General features: G+C 44.8%; 1 protein-coding gene across 7 annotated transcripts in view; it reads right to left on the minus strand.

Annotated features, from left to right (window-relative positions):
* Positions 1-1,422: 1,422 nt before the first annotated feature.
* The window catches only part of PKNOX2 (PBX/knotted 1 homeobox 2), a 765,290-nt gene continuing 745,049 nt past the window's right edge, over positions 1,423-21,663 (minus strand). For 6 of the 7 annotated variants that reach the window (XM_030220835.1, XM_030220833.1, XM_030220836.1 and 3 more), the window contains 3 exons: positions 13,733-13,911; positions 2,204-3,428; positions 1,423-1,945 (listed from right to left, as the gene is read on the minus strand). In XM_030220835.1, the coding sequence (XP_030076695.1) occupies positions 3,208-3,428; positions 13,733-13,911 (400 nt within the window). In that variant the 3' untranslated portion in view covers positions 1,423-1,945; positions 2,204-3,207. Of the gene's footprint in view, positions 1,946-2,156; positions 3,429-13,732; positions 13,912-21,663 lie in introns of those variants that run through there. The other variant, XM_030220831.1, reaches the window with a different exon arrangement.

Consider the following 21,663-nt stretch of genomic DNA (forward strand, 5'->3'; position numbering starts at 1 on the left):
TGTACATGTGGGAGTGTGTGTGTCCCTGCCCTCTGCCCTCTCTCCCTTCCCCTGTGCTGTCTGTCCCCTCCCCCCTTGGAGTCGAGTCCTTCAGTGTTAAGTTTCCTGCTGTTCTGTCTGTCCCCTCCCCCCTCTGAGTCATTCACTGTTACAGAGAGAGCGATTTGGTTTCGTGCTTTGCTGTGTTTTCCTTCACTGTTTGTGTTACAGAGAAAGCGAGGGCGGGGCAGACACTCATGGGGAAACCGGATATATCTCCCCCTTCACACTTCTGGCTGGAGGCTTCATTTAGAACGTTGGTGGTGCCTTTTATATATAGAGATGTGGCTGAATGTTAATATCCTCCAGCGTAGGAGCCAACCTTTCACAATAATTGGGGGTGCTGAACCCATCACAAATTACCCATACTTGGACAAGGTGAAGGAATTTGGTCAATGTTGGGGTTGCTCAAGCACCCACAGAGCTGGCTCCTATGTCCTCCAGGTAGGAAATGACTTCATGCAATTAGCTTCCTCTGCGGGCCACATAAGTCCTTTTGGACTGTCTTTGTTATTTCACAAAAAAAAAAAAGCCCCAGTAAGGGAAACAAAACAAACAGCAAAAAGTACAAGCTTACCAGAATACTATCACAGCTGGAAAGTATACCAAAACATAAATCACTGGAAATATATAGTGAAGTCAAGCCCTCAGTGTAAATCTATCTCCCAGAAGGGTTTATGTGACTTTTTTGTCAATTATTTGACTTGGTCATTCACACCCATATGAACCATCACAGGCAACTCTTATGCACGCTCAAACTTTGTGCCAAGATCAAACTTTTCTGTGATGGTGTAATTTCCGGTGGATAAAATAAATCTGCTAAATACTGTAAGTTCACTCGAAGTGATGAAACCACTTCCATGTCTGCGGTATTCATAAACAATAATCAAACATATAAACGGCAAGTGACCGAACTCACTCGCAAATGCGCAGTAAAGACCCTCTCTGTCCTGCCCCCGCGTCAATACGTGATGACGGGGGCGGGACAGAGAGGGTCTCTACTGCGCAAGGGGAGGGACGAAACCGCCATCGCTACCACTTCCCCCCCCCAAGGTCGCCGCCACCACCCACCCTCCACCCGGGCCGGGCCCTCGCTCCGCTATAGAAACAGCACCAACGCAGCACACAGCTCAGCTGAGCTGCCGTCGGCCTTCCTTCCCTGCCTGTGACACAGGCAGAGAAGAAGGACAGCAGCTCATCTGAGCTGTGTGCTGCGTTCCTGCGCTGTTTCAATAGCGAAGCGAGGGCCCAGCCCGGGTGGAGGGGTGGCGGCGACTCCAGGGGGGGGGGCCGTAGCGGTGACCTTGGAGGGGCAGCGGCGAGCTCGGCGGCAGGGGGGCCTTGCAGCGGTGAGGAGAAGGGGCCTTTCAAACCCCCCCCCCCCGTCCTATACTAGCCCGTTTTTACGGGCTCAACGGCTAGTACAAGTAATATTCAAACAAATGCTGCAAGACTATTCGCCCCTTTTTCAAAAGATAAGTCCTGCATGTTTGAATATTACTTGTATTGTTGTTTATGACACTTTGGAATACCGCAGACATGGAAGCAGTTTCATCGCTTGCACTGAACTTATAGGGGGGTCGATATTCAGCTCTCAGCATTTTGACCAGAACTTCAATGCTGGGCAATGTCTGGGTTTCCAGACCCGACTAACGCATCGCCGGTTAAGTGTGATATTCAGTACTTAATCGGCTATGGGACACTGCATGAAGACAGGACTGGTTTTTATGGGATCCTATTTATGCAGTAACCTTTACCAGTGAAGTTCTGAATATCGACACTTGACCAGCCACGTGCTGACCACCCACAGACCACCCTCAAATTGGCAGTTTTTGCGATAGCCAATAACGGGCTAAGTGCTGGCCAGTTAATTGCTTTGAATATTGACCCGATAGTATTTAGCAAACTTCACTCAACGCGTAGTTAAACTCTGGAATTCGCTGCCGGAAAAGGTGGTTAAGGCGGTTAACTTAGCAGACTTCAAAAAAGGGTTGGACGGCTTCCTGGAGGAAAAAGCCAAAGAATGTTATTGAATGGACGAGGGAATAATACAGTATTTCTAGGATGAGCCGGACAAATTGCTTGTTCTTTTGGCCACTGTTGGTGACAGGGTGCTGGGCTCAATGGACCCTTGGTCAGTCCCAGCATGGCGATGCTTATGTACTTATGTATCCACTGGAAATTATACCATTGTAGAACAGACTTTCATTTAGTTTGATTTTGGCACACATATGGCCTGTGATGGTACATTTGGGCGTGTGATAAATTTACACTGAGGACTTCTCTTCATTATACATTATATTCATAGTGATTTAAGTTTGGGTAATTCTGGTGGTGATACTATTCTAGCAAGAAAAATCTCCTATATCAGCAGGGACAATATGTACAGTCCTTTGTTGTTAAATAGACATTCTTGCCTTAGGCCACACCCACTCATTGTCTTGGCATTATGTATTGTCTGTGAAAAGGTAGGATGCATTATACCCAGAAGATGTACAAATGATTTTACCTCACTTTTACCTATCACTTGCTCCTATGCTAAAAAAGTGTATGTGTCGAACTCCTCAGTGACGTGCACTCTTGTGCAAATACACTCACATGTGTGCAAACAGATCTTTTAAAAGACACCCCAAAGTCCAAACCACATTCAATCATACAGAAACCATCTCACCCTGAAAACACTTATATTGTTATAAAAAAATGGAAACAAACCCTCACTACTTCCATTCCAAAGGAAAACAAAATGAAAAGAATTCACCCCCTCCCATCCCAGTCAACCAGCCACAATATGTGGCCCCTGTAAACAGATATCCTTCATGTAAATAAATCAGAGCTTACACAGCCTATGGTGTCCGCAGTGTGTGCTCTGTATTTGTCCACACTTAGCAGAATCAGTCCAGTGCAGGTACAGTGGGCGCTTCTCCATGAGAAAGATTTACTGGCATTAACCTGGCCCAAGATATAAAGATCAATGAAGATCTTAGAAGGATAAAATGTACACCAGCATTCCTCTAAAAATCCCTAGGATGCCACCTTGTTTCAAAGATACAGTTACATTAAGAGAGTGGGGGATGCTCTCTTGCAGGTGGATTAGAGGGACAAGTCTGTTGTTTTTCGGAACAGTATCATTCCTCTCCCACCCTACTTCTACCCCAGGCTGCAGTTGCATTACTCCAGCGGGTCACTCTGTTCCAGGCCAAGGTCACTAACATTTGTTGTCTGGAGGTCCTCGTCATCCTCCATGTCATCGTCCTCCTCCATGTCTTCCTCCTCATCCTCATCTTCTGTTCCATCCAGAGAGTCATCATGCACTGCCAGCATAGCCTGCTGCATGGCGAGGGTGGCACTATCAGAAGACAGGGACTGCAGGTTCTCCATATTAATGGATCCTGCAAAGAAAATGACAGACACTTTTCTGAGAAAACAAGTTGCTTACCTAGTACAGATATTCCTTGTGAATGTAAGAAAATCAGGCACTAAGATGGAATGGTCTCTCAGAGAATACTGGAAAGACTTATTTGAGAATGCATGCATTTTCTGATGCACATACCATCTTGTGGACTCCACTTTTTCTTACTTCATAGCCAACAAGAACAACTCCATAATGAGAAAAGGGTCAAAATATTTTTCTGTGTTCAGAGAATACCTATTATAGGTCATCAATTTTGTTTTCTCAAAAGATAAGAAGGATGAATCAGTCATACACATCCCTAAGGGCTGCCTTCCAGAAAAAGGGGGGGGGGATACATATTTTTGTGGGCAAATCCCTTTTGTGCTTGTTTTTTAATGGAAGTATCACAGACTCTGGGTGGGTAGGAATAGGAGAGAGGGGTTGAAGAGTGGAGCTAGATTGCATCACTCAAAGAGATTCAGAAGGACAGACGACAAACTTACCACGGCCAGAAACTAAGCGGTTGCCCAATGGAAGCTAAGAAGAAGTTGCCAAAGTATATGTCAAAGCCATAGCCTACAAGATACTTGACAAGAAAAAGAACTGCTTACAGTGATGGTCGATCGGGACCATTCACTGCTGACTGTCTAGGATATGCTGCAGAGGTGGACTTTTAGCTGCATTGAAGAAGGGCAATTTTCAGGCAGTCAGTTAATGTAAGACTTTTCCCCCCCATATAAATTGTTTTGAAAGGAACACGGCTTTACAGAAGATGATCTTGGTGGATGTGTTCTGGGAACAGACCAGGGATAAGAAGCAGTTAACTAGGGAAGCATGGAGCTCTGTAAAGAGGAAAATGAAAGGAAGACAGACAATGATGTTATTACAGCCAGGAGACTGTTGGATAATGCACTTCGAAGGGGACAGGGGCCACGGAGACAAATGTGGCCAATCAAGGCCAATAAAAAAAGCAAACTTTGTCAACTAATCTCCATACTCTTTTCCCCCTAGTTTTAAAACTTGAACTTTGTACCACAGCATTAACAGATAGCCTCTAGCAGGTACTGCAGGACCTAGTTTAGCCTTAGGGGGTGGGGGGGAAGAAAAAAAGAGAGAGAAAAAGCAAGCATTATTAACTAGTTTCCACAGTGCACAACTCTTTTCCCATAGTTTTAAAATGAAAATTGTTCTAGAGATAGAAACATCAGCCAGCATTGTTAAAAGGTGAAATAAAAGAGGTCATTACATCCAAAAGATTGTCTTTCAAAGAATGGAAAAAGGACTCAAATGAAGAAAATAAGAAGCAACATAAGCACTGGAAAGTCAGATGCAAAGCATTACTAAAAAAGGCTAAAAGAGAATATGAAGAGAAACTTACCGCAGAGGCTAAAACTCACGGAAACAACTTTTTCAGGTACATCAGAAGCAAAAAGCCTGCGAGGGAATCCGTGGGACTGTTAGATCACGAAGGAGCAAAAGGGGCGCTCAGGGAGGACAAGGCCACAGCGGAAAAACTGAATGAATTCTTTGCTTCTGTCTTTACAGAAGACGATGAAAGAGATCTACCTGTACCGGTAATGGTTTTCAAAGGTGATGATGCGGAGGAATTGAAAGAAATCTCAGTGAACCTGGAAGATGTACTGAGTTAAATTGACAAATTAAAGAGTGGTAAATCACCTGGACTGGATAGCATACATCCAAGGGTACTCAAAGAACTCAAGCATAGTAATATGTAACCTGTCGTTAAAATCGTCCACAGTACCTGAAGATTGGAGGGTGGCCAATGTGACACTGAATTTTAAAAAGGGTTCTAGGGGTGAAATGGAAAATTATAGACAGGTAAGCCTGAGGTCAGTGCCAAGTAAAATAGTGGAAACTATTATAAAGAATAAAATTATTGAACACGTACACAACATGGTTTAATGGGACAGAGTCAGCATGAGTCTTGCCTCACCAATTTGCTTCATTTATTTGAAGGCGTGAATAAATATGTGGATAAAGGTGAGCCGGTTGATGTAGGGCCCTGATGGCGAACCTATGACACGCGTAGCCATTTTCGATGACACGCAGCGCTGCCGCAGTGTGGTCCGCCCTCCCTCCTCGCTCCCGGAAACTAACCTTAAAGTCTCCTTTCACATCGCAGCAAGCAGCAGCAGGGCAGGCCACTCCTTCCTTCCGTGTCCTGACCTCGCCTGACGTAACGTCCGCGAGGGCGGAGCACAGAAGGAAGGAGGAGAGGTCTGCCCTGCTGCTGCTTGCTGCAACGTGAAAGGAGGCTTTAAGGTTAGTTCCGGGCCTGGTAGCGGGTGGAGGGGGGGCCCGGCGACCTCGGGTGGGCAGCGATCTCGGGTAGGGGGGGCCCGGGGGCGGTCCTAGTAGCAGTGATTTTTCTTGAAGTGACACACCACCCGAGTTATGCTCGGTTTTTTGGTGAACTTTGACACACCAGGCTCAAAAGGTTGCCCATCACTGATGTAGGGTATCTAGATTTTCAGAAAGCTTTTGATAAAGTTCATCATGAGAGACTCCTAAGAAAAGTAAAGAGACATGGGATAGGAGGCAAGGTTCTCGTGTGGATTAGGAATTGGCTATTGGACAGAAAACAGATGGTAGGGTTAAATAGTCATTCCTCTCAATGCAAGAGAGTGAACAGTGGGATCGGTGCTATTTAACATATTTATAAATGATATGGAAATCAGAACGACAGGTGAGGTGATCAAATTTGCAGATGATACAAAACTATTCAAGGTTGTTAAAACACGGGTGGACTGTGAAATATTCCAGGAAGACCTTAAGAAATTGGAAGACTGGGTGTCCAAATGGAAGTTGAAATTTAAGTTGGACAAATGCAAGGTGATGTACAATGGAAAGAATAATCCGAATCACAGTTACCTGATGCTAGGGTCCCACCATGGGGGTCAGCAACCAAGAAAAAGATCTGGGTGTCACTGTAGATAATACGCTGAAATCTTCTGCTCAGTGTGTGGTGGCAGCCAAAAAACCAAACAGGATGCTAGGAATTATTACGAAAGGGATGGTGAATAAGACAGAAAATACTATAATGCTTTTGTATTGCTCCATGATGCATCAGCACCTTGAGTATTGCGTTCAGTTCTGGTTGCCGTAGCTCAAAAAAGATATAGCGGAATTAGAAAAGATTCAAAGAAGAGCGACTAAAATGATAAAGGGGATGGAACTCCTCTCGTATGAGGAAAGGCTAAAGAAGTTAGGGCTCTTCATCTTGGAAAAGAGACGGATGAGGGGAGATACAAGTACATAAGTAGTGCCATACTGGGAAAGACCAAAAGTCCATTAAGCCTAGCATCCTGTTTCCAACAGTGGCCAATCCCCTTTATCATTTTCGTCGCCCTTCTCTGCGCCTTTTTAAATTCCATTATATCTTTTTTGAGCTGCGGCAACCAGAATTGAACACAATATTCGAGATGCGGTCGCACCACGGAGCGATACAAAGGCATTATAACATCCTCATTTTTGTTTTCCATTCCTTTCCTAATAATACATAACATTCTATTTCCTTTCTTAGCCGCAGAAGCACACTGAGCAGAAGGTTTCAACATATCATCAACGACGACACCTAGATCCCTTTCTTTGTCTATGACTCCTAGCGTGGAACCTTGATTGACGTAGCTATAATTCGGGTTCCTCTTTCCCACATGCATCACTTTGCACTTGCTCACATTAAGCGTCACCTGCCATTTAGATGCCCAGTCTCCCAGTCTCGTAAGGTCCTCTTGTAATTTTTCACAATCCTCCCGCGATTTAACCACTTTGAATAATTTTGTGTCATCAGCAAATTTAATTACCTCACTAGTTACTCCCATCTCTAGGTCATTTATAAATATGTTAAAAAGCAGCGGTCCCAGCACAGACCCCTAGGGAACCCCACGAACTACCCTTCTCCATTGAGAACACTGACCATTTAACCCTTATCTGTTTTCTTTCTTTTAACCAGTTTTTAATCCACAATAGAACACTACCTCCTATCCCATGACTCTCCAATTTCCTCTGGAGTCTTTCATGAGATACTTTGTCAAATGCCTTCTGAAAATCCAGATACGCAATATCAACCGGCTCACCTTTATCCACATATTTGTTCACCCCTTCAAAGAAATGTAGTAGATTGGTGAGGCAAGATTTCCCTTCACTAAATCCATGTTGACTTTGTCTCATTAGTCCATGCTTTTGAATATGCTCTGTAATTTTGTTCTTAATAATAGTCTCTACCATTTTGCCCAGCACCGACTTCAGACTCACCGGTCTATAATTTCCCGGATCTCCTCTGGAACATTTTTAGAAAATCGGCGTTACATTGGTCACCCTCCAATCTTCCGGTACCATGCTTGATTTTAAGGATAAATTATATATTACTAACAATAGCTCCGCAAGCTAATTTTTCAGTTCTATCAGTACTCTGGGATGAACACCATCCGGTCCAGGAGATTTGCTACTCTTCAGTTTGTAGAACTGCTCCATTACATCCTCCAGGTTTACAGCAAATTATTTTTTTTATTTATTTTTGTTACATTTGTACCCCACACTTTCCCACTCATGGCAGGCTCAATGCGGCAGGCAATGGAGGGTTAAGTGACTTGCCCAGAGTCACAAGGAGCTGCCTGTGCCGGGAATCAAACTCAGTTCCTCAGTTCCCCAGGACCAAAGTCCACCACCCTAACCACTAGGCCACTCCTCCAGTCCATTAAGTTTCTCCGACTCGTCAGCTTCGAATACCATTTCTGGCACCGGTATCCCACCCAAATCTTCCTCGGTGAAGACTGAAGCAAAGAATTCATTTAATCTCTCTGCTACGGTTTTGTCTTCCCTGATCGCCCCGTTTACTCCTCGGTCATCTAGCGGTCCAACCGATTCGTTTGCCGGCTTCCTGATTTTAATATACCTAAAAAAATGTTTACTATGTGTTTTTGCCTCCAACACAATCTTTTTTTCTAAGTCCCTCTTAGCCTTTCTAAGTCCCTCTCAGCGTTTTGCATTTGACTTGCCATTCCTTATGCTGTTTCTTATTATTTTCAGTCGGTTCCTTCTTCCATTTTCTGAAGGATTTTCTTTTAGCTCTCATAGCTTCCTTCACCTCACTTTTTAACCACACCGGTTGTCGTTTGGTCTTCCGTCCTCCTGTTTTAATACGCGGAATATATTTGGCCTGGGCTTCCAGGATGGTGTTTTTGAACAGCATCCACGCCTGATGTACATTTTTGACCCTCGCAGCCGCTCCTCTAAGTTTTTTTTTCACCATTCTTCTCATTTTATCATAGTCTCCTTTTTAAAAGTTAAACGCTAACGTATTTGATTTCCTATGTATACTTACTTCAAAGCTAATATCAAATCCGATCATATTATGATCACTGTTATCAAGCGGCCCCAGCACCATCACCTTCCGCACCAGATCATACTCTCCACTAAGGACTATGATTGAGGTCTACAAAATCCTGAGTTGTGTAGAAGTAAATGGATATTTTACTCATTCCAAAAGTATAAAGACTAGGGGAAACTCAAGGAAGTTACATGGAAATACTTTAAAAACAAACAGAAGGAAATATTTTTTCACTCAGTGAATAGTTAAGCTCTGGAACTCTTTGCCAGAGGATGTGGTAATAGCGGTTTGCGTATCTGGGTTTAAAAAAGGTTTGGATAAATTCCTGGAGGAAAAGTTCATAGGCTGCTATTGAGACAGACATGGTTAGCAACTGCTTACCCTGGGATTTGTAGTATGGAGTGTTGCCATGATTTGGGTTTCTGCCAGGTACTTGTGACCTGGCTTGGCCACTGTTTGGAAAACAGGATACTGGGCTAGATGGACTACTGATCTGACCCAATATGGCTACTCTTATGTTCTTATGTAATAAAAATCTTTGGAAAAGCTAGAAGAAAGCAGGGGACAAACAGAGGGTCAAAAGTGTGCAGACAGCACCGGGGTAGGAGTCTCCCATGGCGACAAAAGAGTCAAAGAAGCAGAGACAGGTAATAAGAAGTCTATGGCAGGCCTAGAGCTACTAATCCAGATGGGCAAGAAGCCTGAACAGTCTTTGTGGCCTGGCTTAGAACTGGTTGACGGGCAGACGCCAGAGGGTGGTGGTGAATGGAGTTCACTCGAAGGAGGGAAAGATGAGTAGTGGAGTGCCTCAGGGATCGGTGCTGGGACCGATTCTGTTCAATATATTTGTGAGTGACATTGCCGAAGGGTTACAAGGTAAAGTTTGCCTTTTTGCGGATGACACCAAGATTTGCAACAGAGTGGACACCCCGGAGGGAGTGGAAAACATGAAAAAAGATCTGAAGAAGCTAGAAGAATGGTCTAACGTTTGGCAATTAAAATTCAATGCGAAGAAATGCAAAGTGATGCACTTAGGGAGTAGAAATCCAAGGGAGACGTATGTGTTAGGCGGGGAGAGTCTGATTGGCACGGACGGGGAGAGGGATCTTGGGGTGATAGTATCTGAGGACCTGAAGGCGACGAAACAGTGCGACAAGGCGGTAGCCGTAGCGAGAAGATTGCTAGGCTGTATAGGGAGAGGTGTGACCAGCAGAAGAAAGGAGGTTTTAATGCCCCTGTATAAGATGTTGGTGAGGCCCCACCTGGAGTATTGTGTTCAGTTTTGGAGGCCGTACCTTGCAAAGGATGTAAAAAAAATGGAAGCGGTGCAAAGAAAAGCTACGAGAATGGTATGGGATTTGCATTCCAAGACGTATGAAGAGAGACTTGCTGACCTGAACATGTATACCCTGGAGGAAAGGAGGAACAGGGGTGATATGATACAGACGTTTAAATATTAGAAAGGTATTAATCCGCAAACGAATCTTTTCCGGAGATGGGAAGGTGGTAGAACGAGAGGACATGAAATGAGATTGAAGGGGGGCAGACTCAGGAAAGATGTCAGGAAGTATTTTTTCACAGAGAGGGTGGTGGATGCTTGGAATGCCCTCCCGCGGGAGGTGGTGGAGATGAAAACGGTAACGGAATTCAAACATGCGTGGGATATGCATAAAGGAATCCTGTGCAAAAGGAATGGATCCTCAGAAGCTTAACTAAAATTGGGTGGCAGAGCAGGTGGGGGGAAGAGGGGTTGGTGGTTCGGAGGCGAGAATAGGGGAGGGCAAACTTGTATGGTCTGTGCCAGAGCCGGTGATGGGAGGCGGGACAGGTGGTTGGGAGGTGGGAAAAACTTCTGGGCAGACTTGTACAGTCTGGGCCCTGGGAGAAACAGGTGCAAATCAAGGTAAGGTATACACATGAGTTTGTCTTGGGCAGACTGGATGGACCATGCAGGTCTTTTTCTGCCGTCATCTACTATGTTACTATGTTACAGCTTCAGAGGAATGAAGCATATGCAGTAAATGCTAGCTGAGAACAGAAAGTGGGAGAGCGACCAAGGATATCAGAAACTGGAGGATGTTCTTAAAATGAAAGTTTATTAAAGGTTTCGAAGACTCGACACAACGTCGTGTTTCGGCCGTCAGGCCTGCATCAGGAGTCTATAAAAACATACATTTATATACAATGAAGAAACAATAAAATTGCAAAAAAATGTATAAAATATATATAAACACAGATAAAGTAGTATATATGTGTGTACAATTCTGAAAATTTTTCTGTTTTCAGAATTGTCATGCACATTTCTTTACATACATAGCTTTATTGTACACACATATATACTACTTTATATGTGTATATATATATTTTATACATTTTTTGCAATTTTATTGTTTCTTCATTGTATATAAATGTATGTTTTTATAGACTCCTGATGCAGGCCTGACGGCCGAAACACGACATTGTGTCGAGTCTTCGAAACCTTTAATAAACTTTAATTTTAAGAACATCCTCCAGTTTCTGATATCCTTGGTCGCTCTCCCACTTTCTGTTCTCTGTTGTCTTTACCGTGGGGCGTTTGAGTTCTCCGCTTGCCAGCGGATTTTCTCTCTCATAAATGCTAGCTGTACATGTCTTGAATGATTTGCTCTCAGGGAAGGTATGTGAAATACCAGACCAAGAAAAAGACACTGTTTTCCCAAGTTTGCTGGGTTTGAGTGGAGGAGTAGCCTAATGGTTAGTGCAGCAGACTAAGATCCTAGGGAACTGGGTTCAAGTCCTACTGCAGCTCCTTATGACCCTGGGCCAGTCACTTAACCCTCTATTGCTCCAGGTACAAAAACATATTGTCAGCTCCCTAGGGACAGAGAAAGTACCTGTATATAATGTGTACTGTGTTGAATATGTCCAGTAGCACTACAGAATGATTAGAAGTAGTAGTAGGATCACTTGCAGACTTATTTTCAAAAGAGAAGGGTGCACATTTTTCGAATTGGGAGATGGGCATCCTTCTCCCAGGGCTGCCCAAATCGACATAATCGAAAATGATTTTGGGCGTCCTCAACTTCTTTCTGTTGCAGGGATGACCAAAGTTCACGGTGGCGTGTCAGAAGCATAGTGAAGGCGGGACTGGGGTGTGCTTAACACATGGGCGTCCTCGGCTGATAATGGAAAAAAGAAGGGCGTCCCTGACGAACACTTGGCTGACTTTACTTGGTCTTTTTTTATTTTTATGACCAAGACACAAAAATATGCCCTAAATGACCAGATGACCACCGGAGGGAATCGGGGATGACCTCCCCTTACTCCCCCCAGTGGTCACTAACCCCCTCCCAACCTAAAAAGATTTTTTTTTAATATTTTTTCCAACCTCTATGCCAGCCTCAAATATCATACCCAGCTCCATGACAGCAGTATGCAGGTCCCTGGAGCAGTGTTAGTGGGTACTGCAGTGCACTTCAGGCAGGCGGACCCAGGCCCATCCCCCCCTACCTGTTATACTTGTGGTGGTAAATGTGAGTCCTCCAAAACCAACCACAAACCCACTGTACCCACATGTAAGTGCCCCCTTCACCCCTTAGGGCTATGGTAGTGCTGTACAGTTGTGGGGAGTGGGTTTTGGGGGGCTCAGCACCCAAGGTAAGGGAGCTATGCACCTGGGAGCAATTTCTGAAGTCCACTGCAGTGCCCCCTAGGGTGCCCGGTTGTGTCCTGGCATGTCAGGGAGACCAGTGCACTATGAATGCTGGCTCCTCCCACGACCAAAGGGCTTGGATTTGGTCATTTCTGAAATGGGCGTCCTCGGTTTCCATTATCGCCGAAAATCGGGGACGACCATCTCTAGGGATGACCATCTCTAAGGTCGACCTAAATGTTGAGATTTGAGCGTCCCCGACCGTATTATCAAAATGAAATATGGCCACCCATCTTGTTTCAATAATACGGGTTTCCCCGCCCCTTCGCGGGGACGTCCTGCGAGGATGTCCTCAGGAAAACTTGGGCACCCCGTTCGATTATGCCCCTCCATGTTGTTTTGGGCTCTTTGGCAGTAATCCATGACAAAGCGTGAATACAATCCTTGTCACCACAGGAGAAGTAGGTATTTACCTGTATACGTGGCCTAAATGACATCTTGATAATTATAATTATGATAAAGAAGAGAGAGAGGTCACTGATCAATCTGAGACGACTAAAGGTAGAGGTGAGGATGTATGAGTTTGAAGCAGGAAGACTTCTCAAAGGAGACCAAGTTATGAATCCTTTGAAACTTCTCAAAGGAGACCAAGTTATGAAACATTTTCCTAACATTTTACTTAGTTCTTTATCTGCTATTTGTTTTATTATTTTCTTAGCCCTTCTTTTCTAGATATGTGTACTTTAATGAAGCCAAATAAGTGGGAATTTTATTACATTTATTTATTGGCAGATTGCTGCTGGAGGTCGCAGCAGCCATTTTGAGATTGGATCCGGTATGGGCAGGAGTGACTGGGGATCATTCCTGCCCTGATGAGGCCACTAGACCACTAGAGCTTCTAAGGTAGGAATGGGCAAAACCAATGCTTGATAACACTGGGAACCATTTAACCAGAGTTGATTTCAACATAACGGTAATTATTCATAGTCTGGAATCATGTTGTGCATTCAGTGGGTTTATATGGCAAACAGCAGACCATAATATATTAGACTATTGTAATAGCTGGTCCATTTTTGGTTATTTATGAGTTAATGGTCCTGTCTAGAGGATACAGCTCCCAGAGAGTATCCAGTCTGTGCAAAAATTCTGTAACTCCCTCTTTATGCAATCTTACTCATAGAGATCTCAGGAAAGGTATTGTGTGATTTCAGCATACTGAGCCTTGATCTCGAATAAGAATACAGGGATCCAACAGACAACCTCTGGTCAATCAGCTCTGAGAGATATAACAAGATGACCCCTTTTCTACACATGTACCTACCATCCGCATTGGCACTAGGAATAGTTCCTTGCTGCTGCAACACTCCAGCTGCAATCGAGTTCGGCCAGAATCGTTGAGTGGGCCGGTGTTGAGATTTAATCTTCTTGGCTTTGGGAGCAGGGTCTGGGTTGCTGGCATCAAGCATGGGCTGGAGAATTCGTCTTCGAGCATTGATAAACCTTCCAGAAGGAAACAGACAGCCAATGAGAACGTCAAGTCCATGGAGTGCAACTTAATGAAGCAGGAGCGTAGCCAGACTTCGGCGGGAGGGGGGTTCAGAGCCCAAGGTGAGGGGGCACATTTTAGCCCCCCTGACGCCGCTGCCCCCCCCCTGCCATTTTTTACCTTCCCACCGCCACCACCACCTTTCACCCCCCCCCCCAGCGCCAACCTTTTCAATTCCCCCTTCCCGCCACCGCCAACCCTTCCCCGCCGCCGGGTACCTTTGCTGGCGGGGGTCCCCAACCCCCGCCGCTGGTCCTCTTCTCCGGTGCGGCCATGTTGCTGATCTGCAAGAGCAGGCTTCTGTTTCTGTGAGTTTGCAGGACGTCAGACTCACAGAAACAGAAGCCTGCCCTTGCAGATCAGCAATGCGGCTGAACCCGGAGAAGAGGACCTCGGGTGGCGGGGGTTGGGGACCCCCGCCAGCAAAGGTAGCTGACGGCGGCGGGGGAGGTGGGGTTGAAGGGGTTGTGGCAGGGGGGGGGGGGCAGGGCCAAATCTACAGGGGCCCATGCCTCCAGGGCCCCACGTAGCTACGCCCCTGTAATGAAGTCACTGAGGCAGTGTGTGGCACAGGATGGTTATAGCTGACTCAGTCTCTTTCGTGCTTTTGGCCCCTAATCTAATATTTACCCACTTTCAGACTGCAAGTTGATTGGGTCAGAGAGTTCCTGCCTTCTCCATTTACCTATCTGACTTGGCAGCATAGATTTGACAAGATGTTCAAATAAGAAAATCAACAACATTTTAGGCCTGATATTCAGCTGGCGGTAATAATCAATCTTTTGCTGAGTGCTGCCAGCATTATTCCCAGAAATTCAATGCCAGGCCATGTCCAGGCTCTGGCGTTGAATTTCCAGATATACAGAGCCGGTGAAACCATAGCCGGTTAAGTGCGATATTCAGCACTTACCTGACTGTGGTGAACTGCAAAAAGGCAGGACTGACTTTTATGTGGTTCTATTTCTGAAGATACCTTGCTGAATATTGTCACTTAACCAGCCAAATGATAACTCTGCCCCCAAAACGCCCCCCCCCCCCCAAAGAAAATCTGGCTTAATGCTGGGTGCTAACCTGACATTTTCAGCAGCACCATCCGGTTAAGTGCCACTGAATATGACCGTTAGCCCTGAACAAGTAATTTTACAGGCCAGCAGCCATTTCTGGCCAGTTAAATCACTTTCTGGATGATATTCAGCCCGCAGGAGGCAGGCTGACTAAATCCCAGATATTCAATGCAGGGCTGTTACTGGTGACTGGAATTGAATATCCTGGGGCCACTGGCATACCTGGGGGGGGGCAGTGGGGGCGGTCCGACCTGGGTGCACACCGCCGGGGGGGGTGCCACGCGGTCAGCTTCCTTCGTTTCTATGCTCCCTCTGCCCCGGAACAGGTTACTCCCTGTTCCGGGGCAGAGGGAGCATGGAAACGAAGGAAGCTGACTGGCGCGCGGCACCCCCCCAGCGGCATGCACCTGGGGGGGGGGTGGTTCTTTCGCTTGGGTGGGGGGGTGTCGCGCTGCACCGGGGGGGGGGGGGGGGGAGGGGGCTGCACCCGGGGGCGGGGCGCATCGGCGATCCGCCCCGGGTGTCAGCCCCCCAGGAATGCCACTGCCTGGGGCTTTTTTGGCTGGTTTAAACTTAACCAGCCAACTCAATATTCAGCACTGTCTGGTTACATTTATAGTGGCCAAAGTTAGGTCTGCTACTTGGGTGGGGGGGCAATTGGGCTGCTAAACGTAGCTGGCGATGCGCTGAATATTTGCAGCTATCTCATGCTGAATATTAGTGCTCAGCTGGTTAAGCGCTATTTAACCGGCCAGGAGTTGTTCCTGGCTGGTTAAACAACGCTGAATATCAACCAGTTTGAATAGTGACCTTTCGTTGTTACTTGTTGACTATTGTACCTTACCCCGAGTGTCTCGGTACTTTTACTGCAATAACACTAAATCCCAATAAATAATAAAAACAAACCTAAATAAATAAATAAATACACAGGGTGCAATATTCAAAAGGATTTAATTGGGCCTGGAGCAGTGACATTCCTGGGGGGGGGCTGACACCTGGGGCGGATCGCCGATGTGGTGCAGCGCCCACCCCCCCAGTGCAGCGCGATCCCCCCCAGGTGCACGCCGCTGGGGGGGTGCCACGCGCCGGTCAGCTTTCTTCGTTTCCATGCTCCCTCTGCCCCGGAACAGGAAGTAACCTGTTCCGGGGCAGAGGGAGCATAGAAACGAAAGAAGCTGACCGGTGCGCGGCACCCCCCGGTGGCGTGCACCCGGGGCGGACCGCCCCCACCCCCCCCTTGGTACACCAGTGGCCTGGAGTGCCTCCTCTCTGGTGCTGGCCATCTGGCAACATCCAGCAGCACTTAATGATAATAATCCAGTATTTATATCCCGCTTAACCAAACCGGTTCTAAGCGGGTTACAATAAAAGTAAACCAAAAAAAAGTCAAACAAGATCAAATTCTAGGCAAATTACAACAAAAATAAAAGAAAAACAATCAATTTAAAATCACACTTTAAAATTATAACACACCCTCAAAGACATCAATTAGAAAATATCCTGTAAAATCAGTTTAAGATATTTTTGAAATAACCATGTTTTTATAGCACATCGAAACTGCATATAATCTGTAATTTTTCTAATCCCTGATGGCTGATTATTCCATAGATCTGGTGCTTTACCAAATAAAGTTCTATTTCTAGTTTTCACTAATCAGCAAGATGAACGAGGAACCAAAAGCAGTTCATGTGAAGATCTTAATAATCGACATAGCTGATGTAGCACTATTACTTAAGTGGTTTGTGATGCTGAATGCTGCGGTACAGTCCGTTTAGTGCCAGAGTGGTCTGGGGACAGAACCTGGGCAGAGCCAGAACTTAACTGGCTAGTGGCGATATTCAGTCCGCTAACTGGCTAAGTAAGCAGATAAAGTTAGGATAGCAAAAAGGTTGTCCTAAGTTTATTCGCTAACCAGACAGCGATCTAAATATCAGCCAGTGCCCGGTTAATTTGCAGGTGACGCACAGACCTGGATATTCAATGCTGGAGCCTGGACATGGCCCAGCACTGAATATCCAGAATTAATTCAACTTGTCAGTGCCTTAAAAACCGCTGATCGCTTTGGGCTGAATATTATATTTTCTACTACTAAAGAGTTTAAATATGGAAAATTAAAGACAACGACACCAACCCAGACTATATCTCCCACCTTACCCCCCTCTCCATTGCCTATCTCCACCTACCTATCTATTCTATTACTCTGTTATAGTTAATTTTTACTCTATCTAGCAATTTTCTGTATTCCCCATTACTGTGTAAGCCGCATTGAACCTGCTTTTAGCGGGAAAGTGCAGGATACAAATGTCATAAATAAATAAACAATAAATAAATAAAACTTGGCGACTTCCTGCAATGCTGGATGTCTACCAGCAGAAGGAGCTCTGACACTGTAAATAACACAAATAATGGCACGGTGGACAGTGGGTTATCAGACTTCAGTACAGACATGTGAGAGAATTAGTAATACATTTTTTTGGAAGACAAATGATTAACTATACTATCTATTAAATTCTCTTTGCCCAAAAAGGCATAAGAAAAGCACCACCACCTTTTTATTCTTTAATAGTAAAGAAATGAGCCTCAACTGCCCAGAGCTAATTTCAAGTCTCAACTTGAACATACATGCACAGCTCATCAAAGGGCTTCTCTCATTGGCCCCGTTTAGTGAACTGCAAAAACATCAGTGAAAAACAACCCTCTGCAACTGAAAGAAAAAGCTACAGAAGAAAAAAAGCTAATTCACCAAAGTTATATAGCTACAAAAAAAATAAATAACAAAATTTGTGGTGTCCCTTCTACTTAAGTCTTACAATGAAGTAACATAATTTTATAGTTGCATAGGATTGTATTGGTATACCCCAAAAAACGTATCTGACAGTGTATGGTTTCACAAAGTGTCTTCCAACATTTCCACGCAGTGCCGAGCAGCTTTGTTTTACATCCTAAACCTCGGCAAGGTCCCCCTTGTTTCATGACCTGCTTCAGGAGGAGAAACTAACTACAACTAACTAACTGTTTTGACAGCAGTTAGTTCTCCTGAAGCAGGTCACGAACAATATTCAGCCTTAGCTATGTACAGGCCAATAAGCAGCCTCAGCCATTGGCTTTTTGTTTTGCATGATGACTTCTGTGGCTGTAACAAATCTGGATATTCAGAGCCGGTATGCAGATAGTGGCAGGCACTGAACATCTAGATTTAATGGTGACTGGCAATAGTATCCAGAGAGTGGTAATATTCAGTCCGCTATTCGGATACCTAACAGATAAAGGGGTCTTTTTACTAAGCCGTACTAAGACGTGGCCGGCAGTAGTTATAGCACATGGGCTTCCACCATGCTCAGCCACTTTTTAACACGGCTCAAAAATGGCCAGATTTTCAACTTGTTTGATTAATGGCCACGCACTAATTTCCAAATTAGCGTGCAGCCACTACTGCCAGAACCCTTACTGCCTCCTATTTAGGAGGTGGTAAGGGCTTATGCGCTACTCGTGCAGAAATCGGGCAGCTTGTGGCAACGTGTTTGTGCTGCACGATTACCGTAGGGAACACCTACTCCCTGCCCCCCCCCATGCTAGAAAATAATTATTTTCTAGCACGGAAAACAGCTCACAGCAAAACCAAAAGTACTATAGGGCGCCTGGGCACATCCAGCGGTAGTGCTATTTTGCCGCGCCCAGAAAATACATACAGTAACACAGTAACATAGTAAATGACGGCAGATAAAGACCTGAATGGTCCATCCAGTCTGCCCAACAACATAAACTCATTTTACATGGTATGTGATACTTTATATGTATACCCGAGTTTGATTTGTCCTTGCCACCACTTCCCTTAAACTTTACACTCTAGCCCATCCATATCTATTCAGTTACGATTAGTGCGTAGACTGTAGAAGTCTACCCAGCACTGGTTTTGCTTACCAATTACCGGTGTTGCCACCCAATCTCCGCTAAGATTCCATAGATCTATTCCTTCTAAACAGGATTCCTTTGTGTTTATCCCACACATATTTGAATTCCATTACCGTTTTCATCTCCACCACCTCCGGCGAGAGGGCATTCCACGTATCTATCACCCTTTCCGTGAAAAATACTTCCTGACATTATTCCTGAGTCTGCCCCCCCTTCAACCTCAGTTCATGCCTCTAGTTCTACCACTTTCCCATCTCCAGAAAAGGCTTCTTTGCGGATTAATACCTTTCAAATATTTGAACGCCTGTATGATGTCAACCCTGTTTCACCTTTAATCCAAGGTATACATGTTCAGGTCGGCAAGTCTGTCCTCGTACAGTTTGAAATGCAAATCCCATACCATTTTTGTAGGATTTCTTTGCACCGCTTCCAATCTTTTTACATCTTTAGCAAGATACAGCCTCCAAAACTGAACACATTACTCCAAGTGGGGCCACACCAATGATTTGTAGAGGGGGATCAACACCTCCTTTCTTCTTCTATATGCAGCCTAGCACCACAGCCGTCGCCTTGTCACATTGTTTCTTCACCTTCATATCCTCTGACACCAACACCCCAAGGTCTCTCTCCTGAGTCCAGCTTGCTAATCTCTCCACTGCTATTTGGTATCTCTCTTTTGAGTTTCTGCAACCCAAGTGCATCACTCTATACTTCTTAGCATTAAATTTGAACTCACGTAACACTAGTGTACTCCAATGGTTAATACATCATGCTTTAATTGTTGCTAATACATGCGCATACATTGTCAACCACATTTACATAATTTACATAGTTTTTCCAGAACTCACTTCTTCCAACCTTACTTGCCTTCAAGCACCCCTATTCATACATTTCAATCTCACTACCCAAACCTAAACAAAAAAAACCCATAACTGTCATTACGCTATGAGAACTAAAGAATCAATCACAGTTGGATTCAGTCTATTTAAAACAAATCATCAAGGTGTAATGACTGACCAAAGTTCAAAACTGGAGCAAAAAAACGTTACACTCTCCGTTCAATGATGGCAGTAAATACTGCTTCAAAAATGTTCGTTGTTCAAAAGTTCACAAGCTCCTAATAAGTATTGGGCATTAATATGAATCAATCAACCAGCTACAGATCCAGCCTGTTAGCGTGCTTGGCGGCTCTGCATGGTTGAGGGAAAGCTTCTGAAGAAACCAAAGTCAGCTCTTCTGCATAACTTAAAGTCTTTTCCGTTCCTTTAAGTTATGCAGAAGAACTGACTTTGGTTTCTTCAAAAGCTTTCCCTCAACCATGCAGAGCCGCCAAGCATGCTAACAGGCTGAAGCTGAAGCTGGTTCATTTTTTTAACGTTTGGAGATCCCTTCTCATTGTTTCTACTCACTCCAGAGTATCCACTCTATTGGCTATCTTCGTGTCATCCCAGATTATATGATTGACCTAATCAATCTCCCAATTAGAAATAGTACCAGTTCATCACGGTCTTACCTGAATCTCCATTACCCAAATTGCAAAGGACTAAAATACAAGACAACCCATGCGTCCAACTTCTCTTACATAGGCACGCGCCTGTGGAAAGCATTGCCACAAGTGGTGAAAACAACTTATGATTACCTAAAATTCAGAAAGTCATTAAAGACTCACCTATTCAGAAGGGCATATCCGAATGACCCAACTTAAATGACTCAACCCTGCAACACTTCACTATTAAACATCGCATTGGACATTAATGAACTCTTTTACCTCAACCCAACTTGATTGAATCTTATCTTCCCTATTCCAGTACAACATATCTTCCCTATCCCACCCAATACAACTTTTTGTACCTATCCTGTACTGGATTTGGCGAATGCCTTCACGGTATTATGTAAGCCACATTGAGCCTGCAAATATGTGGGAAAATGTGGGATACAAATGTAGCAAATAATAATAATAAAAATAATAATAATCCGGAGGCTAGGGCTTTTCAGCTTGGAGAAGAGACGGCTGAGGGGAGACATGATAGAGGTATATAAAATAATGAGTGGAGTGGAACAGGTGGATGTGAAGCGTCTGTTCACGCTTTCCAAAAATGCTAGGACTAGGGGGCATGCGATGAAACTACAGTGTAGTAAATTTAAAACAAATCGGAGAAAACGTTTCTTCACCCAATGCGTAATTAAACTCTGGAATTTGTTGCCGGAGAACGTGGTGAAGGCAGTTAGCTTGGCAGAGTTTAAAAAGGGGTTAGACGGTTTTCTAAAGGACAAGTCCATAAACTGCTACTAAATGGACTTCGGAAAAATCCACAATTCCGGGAATAACATGTATAGAATGTTTGTATGTTTGGAAAGCTTGCCAGGTGCCCTTGGCCTGGATTGGCCGCTGTCGTGGACAGGATGCTGGGCTCGATGAACCCTTGGTCTTTTCCCAGTGTGGCATTACTTATGTACTTAACCCTTCAGCAATATCTCTCACAAATATATTAAACAGAATAGGCCCCAGAACTGAACCATGAGGAACTCCACTGCTCACCTTCCTTTCCTCTGAGCGGATTCCATTTACCACCACCCTCTGCCACCTGTCGGCCAACCGGTTTCCTATCCAGTTCACCACTTTTGGTCCTAAGTTCAGCCCTTTCAGCTTATTCACAAGTTTTCTGTGCGGGACCATATCAAAGGCTTTGCTGAAATCCAAGTAGATTATATCTAGCGCACATCCTTCAA

Source organism: Microcaecilia unicolor, chromosome 12 (genome assembly GCF_901765095.1).
Source record: "Microcaecilia unicolor chromosome 12, aMicUni1.1, whole genome shotgun sequence".
In the NCBI taxonomy this organism is placed as follows: domain Eukaryota; kingdom Metazoa; phylum Chordata; class Amphibia; order Gymnophiona; family Siphonopidae; genus Microcaecilia; species Microcaecilia unicolor.